The sequence below is a fragment of the Schistocerca americana genome, chromosome 3, assembly GCF_021461395.2.
Source record: "Schistocerca americana isolate TAMUIC-IGC-003095 chromosome 3, iqSchAmer2.1, whole genome shotgun sequence".
Lineage (NCBI taxonomy): Eukaryota > Metazoa > Arthropoda > Insecta > Orthoptera > Acrididae > Schistocerca > Schistocerca americana.
In genome coordinates this window covers 989,546,614-989,565,425 of record NC_060121.1, presented here as the reverse complement: position 1 = coordinate 989,565,425, position 18,812 = coordinate 989,546,614, and the positions used below count along the sequence as shown (strand labels likewise).

Sequence of the window (18,812 nt, the reverse complement as noted above, 5' to 3'; positions counted from 1 at the left end):
TCAGACTTAGCACTCTCGAAAATTTTCTCACTATTGCAGTTGGTATAATAACAGATTAAGGAGAAGCTTCATTTACTCTAGAGAATTTGGGAATGGCACAGTGATTGCTCCCCCCACCCTGTCTTTGTCCCAAAATCATGGATTTGATTCTGACTATTGTCCACATTTCACATTCTTATAAAGTTACACATCAGACAAATACTGTCAGAAAAGACTTCTTTACACTTAAACTTATACTAGTTATTAATAAACTCCCCCCTTTTTTCCCCAGAAATGTTTTTCTTGCTACTGCCAGTCTGCATTACATATATATTCCATACTTTGTCCATAATCAGTAATGTACAGCCCAAACAGCAAAACTCATCAACTGCTTTTAATATCTTGTTTCAATTTCTTATTCTCTCAGAAGTGCCTGATTTAATTCAGCTATATCAGTAATGTAGGAAAAGATAGATTGCTTCCGGAATGAGATTTTCACTCTGCAGCATGGTGTGCACTGATATGAAACTTCCTGGCCGATTAAAAATGTGTTCCGGACCGAGACTCGAGCTTAGGACCTTTGCCTTTCACGGGCTAGTGCTCTACCAACTAAGCTGCACAAGCGTGACTCACGACCCGTCCTCACAACTTTAATTCTGCCAGTACCTTGTCTCCTACCTTCCAAATTTCACAGAAGCTCTTCTGCAAACCTTGCAGAACTAGCACTCCCGGAAGAAATGATATTGTGGAGACGTGGCTTAGTCACAGCCTAGGGTATGTTTCCAGAATGAGATTTTCACTCCTTTCTTCCAGGAGTGCTAGTTCTGCAAGGTTTGCAGAAGAGCTTCTGTGAAGTTTGGAAAATAGGAGATGAAGTACTGGCAGAATTAAAGTTGTGAGGACAGGTCTTAAGCCGTGCTTGGGTAGCTCAGTTGGTAGAGCACTTGCCCATCAAAGGCAAAGGTCCCAAGTTTGAGTCTTGGTCCGGTACACAGTTTTAAACTGCCAGGAAGTTGCATATTAGCACACACTCCACTGCAGAGTGAAAATCTCATTCTGGAAACATCCCCTAGGCTGTGGCTAAGCCATGTCTCCTCAATATCCTTTCTTCCGGGAGTGCTAGTCCTGCAAGGTTTGCAGAAGAGCTTCTGTGAAGTTTGGAAGATAGGAGACGAGGTACTGACTGAATTAAAGTTGTGAGGACGAGTCGTGAGTCATGCTTTGGTAACTCAGCTGGTAGAGCACTTGCCCATGAAAGCAAAGGTCCTGAGTTTGAGTCTTGGTCCGGTACACAGTTTTAATCTGCCAGGAAGTGTCAGATAGATTGCTCCTTAGTATAAAGATGGCATGTTAAGTTGCAGACAGGCACAATTAAATGACACTTACATTTAAACTTTTGGCCACAGTCTTCATCAGAAGAAGAGAAACACACTTAAGTCATTCATGCAAGCAAGCATACCTCATACACACACACACACACACACACACACACACACACACACACACGCAATCGCAAACTCCGGCAGCTCAGGCATGTGACAAAACTTATTTTTGCAGAGGTTTTTTCCTATGAATGTTAGTTTTCAATGCTAATAAGCAAATATACTCTCTCATCAAAGTCTGTGTTTCTGTGTGGTACAGTATACTCAGGTGTAGAATTTTGTTGAAAATAAAATGTGAAAGTGGATTGACATGGGTAATTAAAGATACAAATTATATGCATACTTTATTAACCACATTTTCCGTAATTGTTTAGATTCTAGGAAAGCAAATCCCTGTTACTTACATGGGAAATACTTTTCATAGTTAATATAAATCCCCATGAAATAAACCTCCACAGTTACAAAAAATGTAAATTGTTGCATCCCTGCGCTTGGAACTCAGTTATTGTTTCACACCATACTGTCACAGTAAGTGAAAAAAGTTTATTTGGACATAATTAGAAGATTAATTTCTGTTGCATGTGAATTTATTGCCATTCTGCATGATGTATATGTGCTGCAGATTAAAAAATGTGTTTGTATCAAAGATAAATTAATGTTGCCTGGTGACTGTAATTTAAAATTAAAATAATGTTTAACTTGTGTTTTTAATAGTCTTGTCTTCCTGTGCAGTGTATGCCCCTTCCTACACTTGCAAACTACGAAGAGGATGCTGCTAGAATGCGTCGTCTGCAGGAAGAAAATGACATGCTGAGACATAAACTTGCACAGATTGATAACACAAAAGCCACCCCATCAGATGGGCCATCACTGATAGAAGGAGTACAGCCTACGGAACTCATGGATGATTTTTACATCATTGCACAGTGAGTTATAATATTTTTAGATGTTCAGTCTTTGGAGAATAAATCACTGCAAAATTAAAGTTCTTCCTTTCCTTACAATGGTTAGTGACTAAAGATTGTTAAAGGTAAAACAACATATAATTTTAATAATTCCGTAATAGAAGTTTCACCAAGTGAATTCTGTTGTTGTAATCTCTCTCTCTCTCTCTCTCTCTCTCTCTCTCTCTCTCTCACTCTCACTCTCTCACACACACACACACACACACACACACACACACACACTCTCTCTCTCTCTCTCCTCTTCTACTCCATCACACTTCTCCTTTTCTTCATCCTCCTCCTCCTCCTCTCTGTCGCCCCCACCCGCCTTCTCTGTCCGCCCCCCTCTCTTCTCTGTCCGCCCCCCTCTTCTGCATCCACCCCCCCTCTTCTGCACCCGCCCCCCCCTCTACTCCGCCTGCCCCCCCCTCTACTCCGCCCGCCCCCCCTCTTCTGCTCCCGCCCCCCCTTTTCTGCGCCAGCCCCCCTCTTCTGCACCCGCCCCCCGTCCGCACCCCCTCTTCTGTGTTGGCCTCCCCTCTTCTGCGTACCCCCCCTCTTCTGCGTCGGACACCCCCTCTCTTCTGAGTCGGAACCCCCCCCACCCTCTTCTGTGCGTCGGAACCCCCCACCCTCTTCTGCGTGGGAACCCCCCCGCCCCCTCTTCTGCATCGGACCCCCCGACCCTCTTCTGCGTCGAACCCCCCACTCTTCTGCGTCGAACCCCCCACTCTTCTGCGTCTGACCCCCACTTTTCTGCGTCGGACCCCCACCCCCTCTCTTCTGCGTCGGACCCCCGCCCCCTTTTCTGCGTCGGAACCCCGCCCCCCCCCCCTCTTCTGCGTCGGACCCCCGCCCCCCCCTCTTCTGCGTCGGACCCGCGCCCCCCCTCTTCTGCGTCGGACCCCCGCCCCCCCTCTTCTGCGTCGGACCCCCGCCCCCCCTCTTCTGCATCGGACCCGCGCCCCCTCTCTTCTGCGTCGGACCCGCGCCCCCCCTCTCCTGCGTCGGACCCGCGCCCCCCCTCTTCTGCGTCGGACCCCCGCCCCCCCCTCTTCTGCGTCGGACCCCCGCCCCCCCCCCTCTTCTGCGTCGGACCCCCGCCCCCCCTCTTCTGCGTCGGACCCCCGCCCCCCCCTTTTCTGCGTCGGACCCCCGCCCCCCCCTTTTCTGCGTCGGACCCCCGCCCCCTCTCTTCTGCGTCGGACCCCCGCCCCCTCTCTTCTGCGCTGGACCCCACCCCCCCTCTTTTGCATCGGACCCCCCCCCCACCTCTTCTGCGTCTGCTCCCCACCCCCCCTCTTTTGCATCGGACCCCCCCTCCCACCTCTTCTGCGTCTGCTCCCCCCCCCCCCCCCCCCTTCAGCATCCACTTCTGCCCCCCTCTTCTCTGTCCCTCCCATCTTCTCTCTCTCTCTAGTGGTTGGGATAGCACAGGACTGCTCTTACTCATTGTATATCCAGAATAAATGTCAAACAATTGAAAATCAGAGCGAAATTTTGCAGACATATTTCATCATATTTATCAGATAAATAAAGATATCTTTGTGAATGTGCAGAACTAGAAACATTACAAAATTTTGTGATCAGTTTTGTGATATATTTTTCTATTGCATCATATGCAACACAGTGTATTAGAGGATTTATATTATATAAATGATGTTTCAGAAATTACTGTTTTAATATCTGAAACGCTTTAATTCCAGAGAAACACTGAACTCAGGAGAGAGCCAAAGTAAAACTCTTAAGAATCTTATTCGCAATATTGGAAGTGGTTTGCCTGCAAGTCCAATTCTGAACAGAAAGAGTTCCCAGGCAGGTACATAAAATATAGTTTTAATGACAGTGCAAGTAGTCTAAAACAAGATAATTTCACACTGCTATAAATGCAACTTTTTAAATTACAAGTGTGACAACATTCAGTTCAAACTAGAGTGTAAAATTAGGCTGTGAACATTTGTATCCGTTATTAAAACCCTGACAACATTTACTAAATAGTTATTAATTATTTTATGCTAAATGATCATACAAAACTGAACATTACTTGGAAATTTTGTGCATGAATATCTTATTTTTTTGTACAACTTTATTACTTCTGTTTATTATCTGTGAACATCATTGTTTAAACTACAAGCTACATTAAATGTACCATGGTTGCAAATGTTTCTTCTATTTTATTGGTGAACATAATACTGAAAGAGTGATTGATGATGTGACTTCTTGTGGTTGTAAAGTGATTTATATTACGGTACACGAACTGTACTCCATACATTGCTCCGAAGTATTTGAGATGAGGGACAAAAAGATGCGATTCATTTCAGTACTAAACACTGTAAATTTAATAACCTGTTATCTAAATATGGTGATGTAATTATCAGAAAAGTTCACATGCAACTCAGAGAGCAAAGCCATTAGCTCAAACCTGCAAGTGAAATAAGAAAACAGTACACAAAAAACCATGAAGTGAAACATAAATTGTATGAAACATGCTTGCACTTAACTGACACTATAAATAACAGCACCATCCCCTGATATATATTAGACAAACTTGAAGAGCACATGTGTAAGTCATAGAGCAGTTAAAGCAAAGTTAGTTTAAGAAACAAAAAATACTTATGGACAAACAAATACATCAAACACACCAAACAAGTGGAGACACACACATTAATTCTACTGTTGCCATATAAACCACACAGACAACAAACTTAAGGATGAAGAAACACAGCTAGTGCAGAAAAGTGCAGAAAGGTTTAAAACACAGTGTAAACACAAAAGTAAATGAATGTTATGTAGAAAATTTGATCATGAAATTTGAGAACAAAAAGAGGACACAACCACTGTGAACATAAGCTTGACAAGAGAATTAATAGGCAAACAAATCGAAAGCATGATAGATACAAGACGTGGACACAGTAAAATGAGAGATAATCACAGAAGCTAAAACTCTGAAATCCCTCAGAGAAAAACTACACATAGGAAACATAATCATAACTTAGGTATTCGGAGTAGGTATTAAAATCCATGGAGAAGGAATAAAAACTTTGAGGTTCGCCAATGACATTGTAATTCTGTCAGAGACAGCAAAGGACTTGGAAGAGCAGTTGAATGGAATGGACAGTGTCTTGAAAGGAGGATATAAGATAAACATCAACAAAAGCAAAACGAGGATAATGGAATGTAGTCAAATTAAGTCGGGCGATGCTGAGGGAATTAGATTAGGAAATGAGACACTTAAAGTAGTAAAGGAGTTTTGCTATTTGGGGAGCAAAATAACTGATGATGGTCGAAGTAGAGAGGATATAAAATGTAGACTGGCAATGGCAAGGAAAACGTTTCTGAAGAAGAGAAATTTGTTAACATCGAGTATAGATTTAAGTGTCAGGAAGTCGTTTCTGAAAGTTTTTGTATAGAGTGTAGCCGTGTATGGAAGTGAAACATGGACGATAAATAGTTTGGACAAGAAGAGAATAGAACCTTTTGAAATGTGGTGCTACAGAAGAATGCTGAAGATTAGATGGGTAGATCACATAACTAATGAGGAGGTATTGAATAGAATTGGGGAGAATAGGAGCTTGTGGCACAACTTGACTAGAAGAAGGGATCGGTTGGTAGGACATGTTCTGTGCCATCAAGGGATCACCAATTTAGTATTGAAGGGCAGCGTGGAGGGTAAAAATTGTAGAGGGAGACCAAGAGATGAATACACTAAGCAGATTCAGAAGGATGTAGGTTGCAGTAAGTTTTGGGAGATGAAGAAGCTTGCACAGGATAGAGTAGCATGGAGAGCTGCATCAAACCATTCTCAGGACTGAATACAACAACAACAACAACAACAACAACTTAGGCAGGCAGGGGAACACAGTGATTCTTGTGAATACACAAGACACAAGAATTCATACCACAGAATAAAATCACAAAACTAAAATCAGACCCCCATAAACAGATTCCAACAAAAATGAAAAATATTCTAAAGACTGTAGATTACACACTTTATGACAGATAAAAAGCTCGTGTTTGAAACTTAGTGCTCCAAAAATCCAGAGCTAACCCAAGGTTCATAAAGTGAATACTCCCATAAGACGAGTCATAAATTGTGGGAAGGCACCCACGTTCATCCACACCAGACATGTTAAATGTACTCACACAGCTATATGAAACACAAAATGACAGAGCAGAGATGAACTAATAAGCGACATAAAAGACTTGTGTGTCCTGGGTACAGCTATGCTGGTATCATCTGATGTGGAAAACATATTCTCAACAGTCCCAGTCAAAGAAACAATGAAGATAACAGAACAATACCTAAATAATTACAGTGAGGAACACACAACAGGTATAAGTGCACTCTTAATACAGTACTGGCAGAGAAAAATGAATGACATCCTCTGCTTGGTAGTGAACCAGAGAATAAGATAGATCAACCACACACGTTCGTAGTTAAACACACAACACAGAAAAATAAATTTCACTTTAGAGAACGAACAGTCCAGCCAAATAAACTTCCTAGATATATTCATCACAAAGAAAATAACCAACACTCCTTCAGTATTTACAAGAAAAACACCACTTCAGACACAGTAGTATACCAATCATCTAACCACCAACAGGTCCAGAAAGAATCAGCTTTCAGATATAAGCTCCACAGGCTAACCACAGTACCACTTGACAAACACAACAATAATAACGGGCATGACATAATAATTCAGATAGCAAGAATGATGGATGTCAAGAATCTCTAGTTAAAAAAAAAATCCAAAGAGTTAGAATATCCACCACACACACACACACACACACACACACACACACACACACGCACACTAACCAATAATACCGCTGCTGCACAACAAGGCCACAAAACAGAAGTTCAACAGACCAGCTAGTACTACACACTCACATACAGAAACAAATTGACACACAGTATTGGGAGCTTCCTCAAGAAACAAGGAATAAAAAGCTTACCAAAGCAAGAACTCTGTACAAAAAGGTCTAAAGAAGGAAGACGACACTGATGTATACCAAAAGTCTGACATTTGCCAGCTCCACTGTAACAGCTGTAATTCTCTGTACTCGTAGCAGACCAGCGTAAGTTTTGAAGTAATATATAAAGAGCATGAAAGTGCATGGAAATATAGTACCAGTCATTCAACATTTGTGGAACACCTCTGATAAGAAAAACACCTCCCTACCAAAATAGGAACAGTTATGAAAATAGTCAGCTACTGTAATAAGAAACATCTCCTAACCCTAAAAGAGAACTTCTACGTCCAAAAGTCAATAATAGAAAAGAAACACTTAATCAGCGATTGAACAAACATCAGCTACCACATTAATAAAACATATAGTAGATAAAGAACAACCCCCATAGGCACCACAAAATAGCGTTACAGAAACTGGGCAATATCCCCACCCTAGACCACACACACTGCACCATAGTAAGCAATAAGTTACAAACACACACACACACACACACACACACACACACACACAGACAGAGAGAGAGAGAGAGAGAGAGAGAGAGAGAGAGAGAGAGAGAGAGCAGAAGCTCAAGGTATCACCAAAAATAAACAAAAGACAAATGCATAACACACATTAAAAAAAAAAAGGCCATGAAGTGGTGTGATGGAAATGGTTCTTCACAATACAAAAATGTGAATATATTTAGTGTTGATGAGTCCTGATACCAAAAAACCACAAGCAGTGATAATAATTAATATTGTTTATGGCAGTGTGGTGATGCATGGGAACTGTTCATGGTCTTAGCATACCAAATCTGTAAGGAAAATTATTTTGTTACAGTGACCACCAAAGATGTTTTAAGATAAAGCAAGACATGTTTAGTCCTTATGATACTTTGTTATGGCCACGAAAGGTGGTATTTTTTTAAAAATCTGTGTAAGTTATATAACTGTGACTGCAGAGATAAGATGCTGAAAAACAAAGAAGACAACTTGTACCACACAGTCAAATGAAACAAATGAAATAATCTGAAATATATTATAATATGAAAGTATTAATATGAATCATAATCAAAAATTCTGTTATTAAGCTCATATTGGTGTGGTTCCTGTTGATTCTCTCAGTAGGTGGGACTATACCAGGCACGGCCTACATCTCAACAGAAAAGGGAAGGGGAAACTGGCTGGGGTAATAGCAGGAAATTTAAGGGGGGGAGGCACTGCCATGAATGGTAAAATACCAGTGGTTACAGGTGTTGGAGCAGCATCTTTTTTAGGATAGGTAAGACAGAAAGATGTCAAGTTCTACGAGAGGTCAGGATTGAAACAAATCTTCAGTTTAGGAAAGAAATTAAACAGCACAATTCTAGCACATTGGATCACCAATCACAACTGTCAATTATAAATTTTCACCAGTCACCAGAAATTTTATCTCCACCAAGTTGTATCTCAGTCCTAGGTAATTGCATTGATTAATTAAAGTCACCCAACCCATTTGACATAATCTGCCTCTCTGAACACCATGTGACCACTGGTATAGCAACTAGGCCTAAGCACAATGAGAAACTCAGACAGGAGAGTACTGCAAATGTTAGAATAAGGAAAGGTTCTCATAAAAGTATAATTAAAAATAATTTAAGTATATTTCATCAAAATATTGGGAGTTTAAAGAATAAAATAGATGAGTTCTGGTTTGTTTAGAAGATTTAGAAGCTGAGGATGAAATAGATATACTATGCCTGTCTGAGCATCACATTGTTACTGATATGGATAAGGTAAATGTAAGTGGATATAAGCTCTCTGCACATGTAATGAGAGAAAATATGGAAAAAGGAGGAGTTGCCATATATGTCAAAAGTTATCATTGTGCAAAAAGAATAGAAACAAAAAAGTTTTGTGTAGAGAAACATATAGAAGCATGTGCCTGTGAGCTTCAATTAAATAAAGGCACATTTATAATTGTAACTGTATATAGGTCCCAATCAGGAAATTTTCATCTGTTTCTGAAAAATTTGGACTCCTTGTTGTGCTATCTGTCAGACAGGGGGAAGCAAATTATTATTTGTGGGGACTTCAACGTAGATTCTCTGAAAGAGGGTAATAGGAAAAATGACCTTGAAGTATTACTCAGTTCTTTCAATTTGACACCCGTTATTGATTTTCCTACTCGGGTGGTAAAGGATAGCAGCTCACTGATAGATAACTTCTTTATAGACCAAGATAAGTTTAACCAGATAAATGCTCAGCCTGTTGAGAATGGTCTTTCTGATAATGGTGCACAGCTAGTTACAATATATGACATAGCTCCATTCATCAATACTAAACAGTCCTCCAAAGTAGTACGTTCAGTCAACGATTTAACAATTGCAAATTTCAGGGAAAGCCTACAGCAGTTAGACTGGGATGAGGTGTACTGTGAACCTGATGCCAATTTAAAATATAATTTATTTGATGACATTTTTGTAAATGCATTTGAAAACTGCATCCCCAAGAAAATAGTTAAATATACTCGTAAGAAACCTTGTAACAAACCATGGATTACTAAGGGTATAAAAATATCCTGTAACCGGAAAAGGGAAATGTATCTGACAGCAAGAAAGAGTAGTGACCCAGAAACTATCAAACATTATAAAAACTACTGTGTTATATTAAGAAAAGTTATTAAAAAGTCCAGAAGTATGTGTATCATGTCTGAAATCAGCAACTCTGATAATAAAATTAAAACAATTTGGAATATTATTAAAAGAGAAACAGGTCAACCAAGAGCACAGGAAGACAGTATTACCATCAAATTGAATGAAAACTTTACGAACAAAAAGTCAGAAGTTGAAAATATTTTTAATGATCATTTTCTAAATGTTGTGGATATAGTAGGATCCAGGTGTTCATTTGAAGATGCTAGGCTGTTAATGGAAGAGGCCATACCTATGCAATTTGATACAATTGAAATCTCACCCACTTCTCCCTCTGAAATTAGGAAAATAATAAACTTGCTTAAAAGCAAAAACTCACATGGAATTGACGGCATTTCCAGCAAAATACTAAAAGCTTGTTCTCAACAGATATGTAAGATTCTCAGCCACCTGTGTAGTAGCTCTCGGGAACAGGGCATTTTCCCTGATAGACTGAAATATGCTATTGTTATACCTTTGCATAAAAAGGGGGATAGATCTGATGTTAACAATTGCCGTCCAATCTCCCTTCTAACAGCTTTATCCAAAATTTTTGAGAAAGTAATGTATTCAAGAGTAGCTTCACATATCTGTAACAATGAAGTACTAACAAAATGTCAGTTTGGTTTCCAGAAAGGTTTTTCAACAGAAAATGCCATATATGCTTTCACCAATCAAATTTTGAATGATCTGAATAACCGAACACCACCCATTGGGATTTTTTGTGATCTCTCAAAGGCTTTTGATTGTGTAAATCATGAAATTCTGCTAGACAAGCTCAAGTATTGTGGCATGAGTGGGACAGTGCACAAATGGTTTAATTCGTACCTAACTGGAAGAGTGCAGAAAGTTGAAATAAGTAGTTCTCATAATATGCAAAGATCAGCACATTCCTCAAACTGGGGAACTATCAAGCATGGGGTCCACAAGGGTCAGTCTTGGGTCCTTTGTTGTTCTTAATATACAGGGTGATTCAAAAAGAATACCACAACTTTAAAAATGTGTATTTAATGAAAGAAACATAATATAACCTTCTGTTATACATCATTACAAAGAATATTTAAAAAGGTTTTTTTTTTTTCACTCAAAAACAAGTTCAGAGATGTTCAATATGGCCCCCTCCAGACACACGAGCAATATCAACCCGATACTCCAACTCGTTGCACACTCTCTGTAGCATATCAGGCGTAACAGTTTGGATAGCTGCTGTTATTTCTCGTTTCAAATCATCAATGGTGGCTGGGAGAGGTGGCCGAAACACCATATCCTTAACATACCCCCATAAGAAAAAATCGCAGGAGGTAAGATCATGGCTTCTTGGAGGCCAGTGATGAAGTGCTCTGTCACGGGCTGCCTGGCGGCCGATCCATCGCCTCGGGTAGTTGACGTTCAGACGATAACCTTTTTCGTAGGACTCTCCATACAGTTGATTGTGGAATTTGCAGCTCTCTGCTAGCTCTGCGAGTCGATTTTCCTGCGCTGCGAACAAATGCTTGCTGGATGCGTGCTACATTTTCATCACTCGTTCTCGGCCGTCCAGAACTTTTCCCTTTGCACAAACACCCATTCTCTGTAAACTGTTTATACCAACGTGTAATACACCACCTATCAGGAGGTTTAACACCATACTTCGTTCGAAATGCACGCTGAACAACTGTCGTCGATTCACTTCTGCCGTACTCAATAACATAAAAAGCCTTCTGTTGAGCGGTCGCCATCTTAGCATCAACTGACGCTGACGCCTAGTCAACAGCGCCTCAAGCGAACAAATGTACAACTAAATGAAACTTTATAGCTCCCTTAATTCGCCGACAGATAGTGCTTAGCTCTGCCTTTTGTCGTTGCAGAGTTTTAAATTCCTATTGTTGTGGTATTCTTTTTGAATCACCCTGTATATTAATGACTTGCCATTCTATATTCATGAAGAGGCAAAGTTAGTTCTCTTTGCTGATGATACAAGTATAGTAATCACACCTGACAAACAAGAATTAACTGATGAAATTGTCAATACTGTCTTTCAGAAAATTACTAAGTGGTTCCTTGTAAACAGACTCTCACTGAATTTTGATAAGACACAGTACATACAGTTCCGTACAGTGAATGGTATGACACCATTAATAAATAAAGACCTTAATCAGAAGCATATAGCTAAGGTAGAGTATTCCAAATTTTTAGGTGTGTCCATTGATGAGAGATTAAATTGGAAGAAACACATTGATGATCTGCTGAAACGTTTGAGTTCAGCTACTTATGCAATAAGGGTCATTGCAAATTTTGGTGATAAACATCTTAGTAAATTAGCTTACTACGCCTATTTTCACTCGTTGCTTTCATATGGCATCATATTTTGGGGTAATTCATCACTGAGGAATAAAGTATCTATTGCACAAAAGTGTGTAATCAGAATAATAGCTGGAGTCCACCCAAGATCATCCTGCAGACATTTATTTAAGGATCTAGGGATATTCACAGTAGCTTCTCAGTATATATACTCTCTTATGAAATTTGTTATTAACAACCAAACCCAATTCAAAAGTAATAGCAGTTTGCATAACTACAATACTAGGAGAAAGGATGATCTTCACTATTCAAGATTAAATCTAACTTTGGCACAGAAAGGGGTGAATTATACTGGCACTAAAGTCTTTGGTCACTTACCAAATAGTATCAAAAGTCTGACAGATAACCAACAAGTATTTAAGAAGAAATTAAAAGAATTTCTGAATGACAACTCCTACTCCATAGAAAATTTTTTAGATATAAATTAAAAAAAAAAACAAAGAAATATTATTAAAAAAATAAAAAATAAAAAAAATAAAAATAAAAAAACACAAAAAATGAAAAAGTTGTTACATTAACTTAAGTATGTTGTTAAATTAACTTCATTATGTCATGTATTGGAAAATTTGACTCGTTCCACATCATTACGAAATATCGTGTTCATGATCCATGGAACTAGTATTAATCTAATCTAATCTCTAATCTAATGTGAAGGTGCTTTTTTTGTGGAGTAGACAGGAATGATGAATAAAAAGTTAAACACCACTGTATTCACAAGGCAGATAATATGCTTTAACAAGTTGTTAAAAATGTGTGTATCTGTATATTTATACAACATTTAACTGACATTAAAAATGTGAAGAGAGTAATATTGATAACAACGAAGGACCTTAATGTTTATGTGTCTGTCTTGAAAACACTGATGAGCTTCTTACACAAGAAAAATTCAGTTCAGAAAATTCTTCAAGCTTTTTAAAACATCTCTGCTGAATATTGTAGTGTTATCCCAAGATATAATTCTTGTAAACCATTTCCATATTCTGAAAATGTTATTCCTGTATATATATGATATTTCTCAGAAAATATTCTAAAACTTTTTATTGAACAGACATATGCATAATAATGTGCATACTGCAAATCATAAAATAGGGCACTTTGTAAAGTCTAAGATATGGGTTTTCCAGTTCAAGTAATGATCTCTTTCTTGTCTCAAAAACTGAATGCTTTCTACTTGTTGAATTTTATTATGTGGACAGATTATAGTCATAGCTATTTGAGTTCTGTAAAATGTTATGAGCAATATGTATTGACTCCTGTCAAAATTCAATGATACACTTTTCACCTTGAATTGTCTACTAATATTTTAGAATATTTCATATACATCTGCAACTACATTTATACTCTTCAAACCACTATGTAGTGTGTGGCATAGGGTACATTCCAACGTACCAGTTGTTGAGACTTTCTCCATTTCCCTTCACATTTGGACTGTGGGAAGAATGATGCCTTCAATGCCTCTGTGCATGCTGTGATTAGTCTGATCTTGTCTTTACAGTCCTGATGCTCAGGGTGTTGTAAGATATTCCTAGATTCATTACTTAAAGTTTATTTATTTGTTTATTTATTTATTAATTGCTTATGTAGTCTGACTATGTTAGGGACTTAATACCCTTTATTATTATTATTATTATTATTATTATTATTATTATTATTATAGTACGAAGCCTTTAGAATGGTGTAGATTACCTTAGCACATTTGAAGCTATGTTTGGTATTATCCAAAGTGGAATGGATAAAGGAAGAGGAGAAGATTGAAATGATACCGACAGTGGCAGTTAGGAAAGAACAGCAAGTAAACAGAGAACTCTGCCAACATGGGGTAGGGACAAGTCCTGGGGAAGGGGGACTGATGAGAATGAGCTTCACAGACTGTAGAAGAGATGACTATTCTGATAGGTGAAGTTTGGAAGGAATTTAATTTCTCTGGTGTTTTGAGGAAAACTGTTCCACAGTTGGATTCCTGATATCAGAAATGATTTAGAAAACAAGACAGAGCTATGTGATGGTACAGAGAGAATTTTACTTGGCTATGAATGAGTATCTTTGCTGTGCAGTTAGATAGTAGAGTAAGAGTTGAAGACAAATAAGAGGGAGCGCAGTGATTGAAAAGATGATAGAGAAAACATAGAATATGATAGTCTCTGTGGTTATTAGGACATAGCTATGATTACTGTTTGTAGGCTGGTGTGATATGGTTGAAAAATCATAAGTCACAAGCATTCAATGCAAATTACAGCCCACCTGAGCTTTCGCACAGAAACCGTAGGAGAATGGCATCACCATAGTCAAATGTTGGGAGTAGTATCTCTGTGAGCTTCTTCTTAAGGGGAGTTGTAATGCCCTATTCCGGCAATGTTCAATTTAGTGACGTGGCCTCCCTGTATTTCAAGAACCACTGTAGCCATTGACATTAAACTGTATGTTCTGAGTCTACTGAACTGCAGTAATTGCATTTCAGCCACTGCTTTCGGAAATACAATTTTGTAGTTACATGGTTAAAAGTTTGTGTACTTTTTTTATACATTATCCTAAATAATTTTAATTATACACAACATTATGTCTTTCTTTTACTTCAGTAGACTCAGGATATGTATGTTACTACTCCCTGAAAATTTGAATACTCTACTTGCAGTGGTTTCTGAACTTTAGGGAAAAATGCAACAGAAAAAGTAAATTTTCTGGAACAGCTTCTAAAGTTTCAAAAGACTGTAACTAACTTAATATATGCTTAATTTTTTAATTTTAGTCACTCAGAAGCACCCTGCACTGTACTGTATATCATCCTCTTGATCTTTTCCCAAGTTTTTTCTTCTTTCTGGACTCCTTAGTGGCCAGCTGTGTTGCATACTCTGCTTTACCAATGTGAACCTTGTCCGCCTGTTTACATTCTCTGATGCAGTTTGCTCCAGGATTGTTTCCCATATGCTGTAGCACTCTGACCCTACCAATGTTGCCATCATTAAAGCAATTACAGCAGTACTGACCCCCCTATTTTTGTGTCTTCATTCCAACAAAAACATTTTTTGGTAAGCGACTCCTTATAAGATTATTGAACAACTCATTGGAATTTTGAGTCTCGACATGGAGACACTTCTTCAGTAATTAAGGATTTGCCAGGTCTCTGTAAATAGGTTTTATGATATCCATGACTGCAGCTGGGCTGGAATGTTTATGTCTGTATGAACTGTTTGAGTACTGGGCATTGTGGTAATTGCACAATGAATCAGGTCCAGGAGGGCAGAGGTGGTGTACTGGTTTTTCATTAGTTGGCAGTCTGTGGAAGAAGGTAGTCCATACTGCCTGCTTCATTTTCAACAAATCCTCAGTATTATTTCTAATGTTCATCCCATAATACTGCTGTAGTTCATCTATCATTTTGTCTGTCAGTCTGCCTCTTATGGTTTTGGGATCAGAAAATTTCTTGTCTCTCAGACTTTGTTTCAGCTTCCTCAACCTGGTGCCCATCCTCTTCTGGACATGACCTTTATAACACAGCAATTCACTGCCTTCTATATAAAAAATTACTGATTTTATTAGATCTTGAAGTAATGCATGTAAAAATATTAACATTTTCAACTGTTGTAGATTATATTTAAAAAAATAAAATATAATACTTCCCATGTGAGTCAGTCTATAAGTGGTATGTATATCATTTTATTAGGAAAATTGCAAATTTTAGAATGAGATAAAAATCCGAAAATGTGAAAAAAAAATTCTGTTCTAACTCCCCTTAAGCTTGAAAGGAAATACTTCTTTATATTACTGTAGTGTGTGAAATGATGCTGACACTGTCTTACAGATTGCAATTGTGTATTCAGTCCAGTCTAAATGACAGTCCATAATTAAGCCCAAGTTCTTTGTAGAAGAAGAAAAGGTTATTTCCATGCCATTTAGGATTAGTGGTGGAAGCAATTTTCTGAGCTAAAGCATAATAAGTCTTTTGTAAGCAACTAAGGTTGCTTGTGTTTTAGATGGGTTAAGTTTTAAACTTACGCTCTGCATCCACACTGACAGGACAGGTAAATTGGCATTTACATGTTGGATGGCTATGCACAGGTATGTTGGACTTGCATGCAGGTATAACTGAATGTCATCAGCATATAGGTGATATTTGCAGTGGGAAAGAATAGTTGATACATCATTAATGTATAATGATAAGTGTAATGGGCTCAATACTAAACCTTGTGAGATTTCTGATACTACATCCCTTCGCTGTGACCTTTTTGTTCTGATCATTACACACTGTTGGTGAGATGTAAGATATGAGTAGAACCACTGTACAGCACTTGAAGAAAAATGTTGACTTATGATTTTCACTAGTAGAATGTCAAAGTCAACAAATCAAAAACTTTGCAGAAACCCAAAAATCACACAGTTGTCACTTGCTGTGTATCCATAACTGGTTTCAGTTCATATTCCACTTCTATGAAAGCTGTCATCATTCTGCAATTTTGCTGGAAACTGGACTTAAGTCATCTAAAACGTTATTTGCTGTTAAATAATTAGTGAAACAATGGAAAATCCAGGATGGAATACAGCAATATTATGAAAAGGATAGTTGCTACTCACCATATAGATTTTATCCATCACTGTGGATCCTCACTCCTTCAGTCTGCATCAATACAGAAAAGTTTCCTTATCTCTACCCAGAACCCAGTCCTACAAACAGTTCCTGCATTGTTCCTTGGCTCATGGAATCCCTGCAAATGGCGTTACCAACAAATTACCCATCTCCAGCTGCCACCCTTCCTTACACAATGACCTCCATCTCTTCAGATTCTGCCAGTCCTTAAGCCTCACCAACATAGACTGCAAAACCATATCAATCAGGCCCAAACCTTCTCTCCATTCACAAAATTCTCCTACTATGTAATTCCAAATTCCTGGATCCCATATCGCACATTGAAACTCTTGCCTTCCAGGAACTAGAGCAACATGCACAATGCCACCTAAAAATCTCTCCCACCTTGGACTGCCATACCCACCATCTCTACAACAGCCTCCTAACCTCCCATACATCTCCTCATAGCTGACAAACCCTGTGTTGCAGGCCTACTACATTTACCGCAACCTCTAAAACTTCCTCCCAACACCACACCGAATCCAGAACCTAAACAGACCCAAAACACAGTCATGAACCTGTCCTCCAAAAGCTGTAGCCCTGCAGAAGTATCAGTCCTTTCCAAAGCCTCACCTTTTTCCCCACTTCAAATTCAGTCATACAGGACTTGTTAAAGAGCTTCTCTCCTTCTCCTGGTCTGTACAGTGGAAACATTTTTTCACCACCAACTCACCACCAACCAAAGACCAATGTTAAACCCTGCCCGATGCAGTTCATTCCTCCATCCAACCTTGATCCACCCCCACTGCCCCCCAAATCATTCTGTGTTAACTTTCCAGAATTTCTTAACTTTCAACCTTGCCTCACCATCATTCCCCAAAACCCTCAGCATGCAAACTAACCTTGCATCTGCAGAAAGAACTGCAATTCACCACCTAAAAACTGATTCTGATCTTATGATCTTACCTGCTGACAGAGGCTCCACCAACTGATGTTTTGAACCGCAACGATTATCTGGCAGGAGGTTTCCGCCAGTTGTCACATTCATCCACCTACAAACCCTGCCACAGTGATGCCATTCCAGAAATCCAGTTGGATCTCTAGTCTCTCCACAAATCCTCAGTCCCATCCCAGAATCTCTTGCGGGAATGCATCTTTGTCTCCTCACCTCTACCCCTTCCTGCATGCCTGCCTTCTGAAAGATTCCTAAAGTCCATAAACCCAACCAACCAGGACACCCCATTGTGGCTGGTTACTGCACTCCCACTGAGAGAATCTTTGCTCTCATAGACCAACACCTTCAACCTACTACCACAACCTATCTACCTACCTACCTACCTACCTGTATAAAAGACACCAACCATTTCCTTCGCTGACAACTCTCCACACTTCCTATTCCTTTACCACATGGTGCTCTGCTTGTCACTATTGATTCCACCTCCCTTTACACTTAACATCCCTAATGCCCATGACCTTACCACTATTAAACACTACCTTTCCCATCACCTGATGGATTCTAAACGTCCTTCCTTGTAGTCATGGCCAACTATATACTCACCCACCATTACTTCTCCTTTGAAGATGTTACTTACAAAAGAATTTGGGGTACTTCCACATGGCACTATCCTATGCCAGCCTGTTCGTGAACCATCTAGAGTAATCCTTCCTAGACACCCAGAATCCCAAACCCCTCACACGGTTCATATTCACTGATGAAATCTTTGTGATCTGGTTTGAGGATGAGAACACCCTGTCCACATTCATACAGAACCTCATGATCATCTCCCTCATTCGCTTCTCCTGGTGCCACTCAACAAGCCACTTTCCTCATTGTTGATCTCCACCTCAACGATGGCTACATCAGCATCTGTGTCTATATCAGACCTACCAACCACCAGCAATACCTGCACTTTGACAGCTGCCATCCTTTCTATACCAAGCAGCCCTTCTGTACAGCCTAGCCACCCGTGGTGTCGTAT

At 39.3% G+C, this 18,812-nt stretch overlaps 1 protein-coding gene across 1 annotated transcript in view; it reads left to right on the top strand.

The window, feature by feature from the left end:
• The window catches only part of LOC124607193 (WD repeat-containing protein 91), a 222,692-nt gene that overhangs the window by 61,403 nt on the left and 142,477 nt on the right, over window positions 1–18,812 (top strand). The window contains exons 5-6 of the mRNA XM_047139416.1: window positions 2,094–2,287; window positions 4,012–4,124. Coding sequence (XP_046995372.1) covers window positions 2,094–2,287; window positions 4,012–4,124 — 307 coding nt within the window. The remainder of the gene's footprint in view (window positions 1–2,093; window positions 2,288–4,011; window positions 4,125–18,812) is intronic.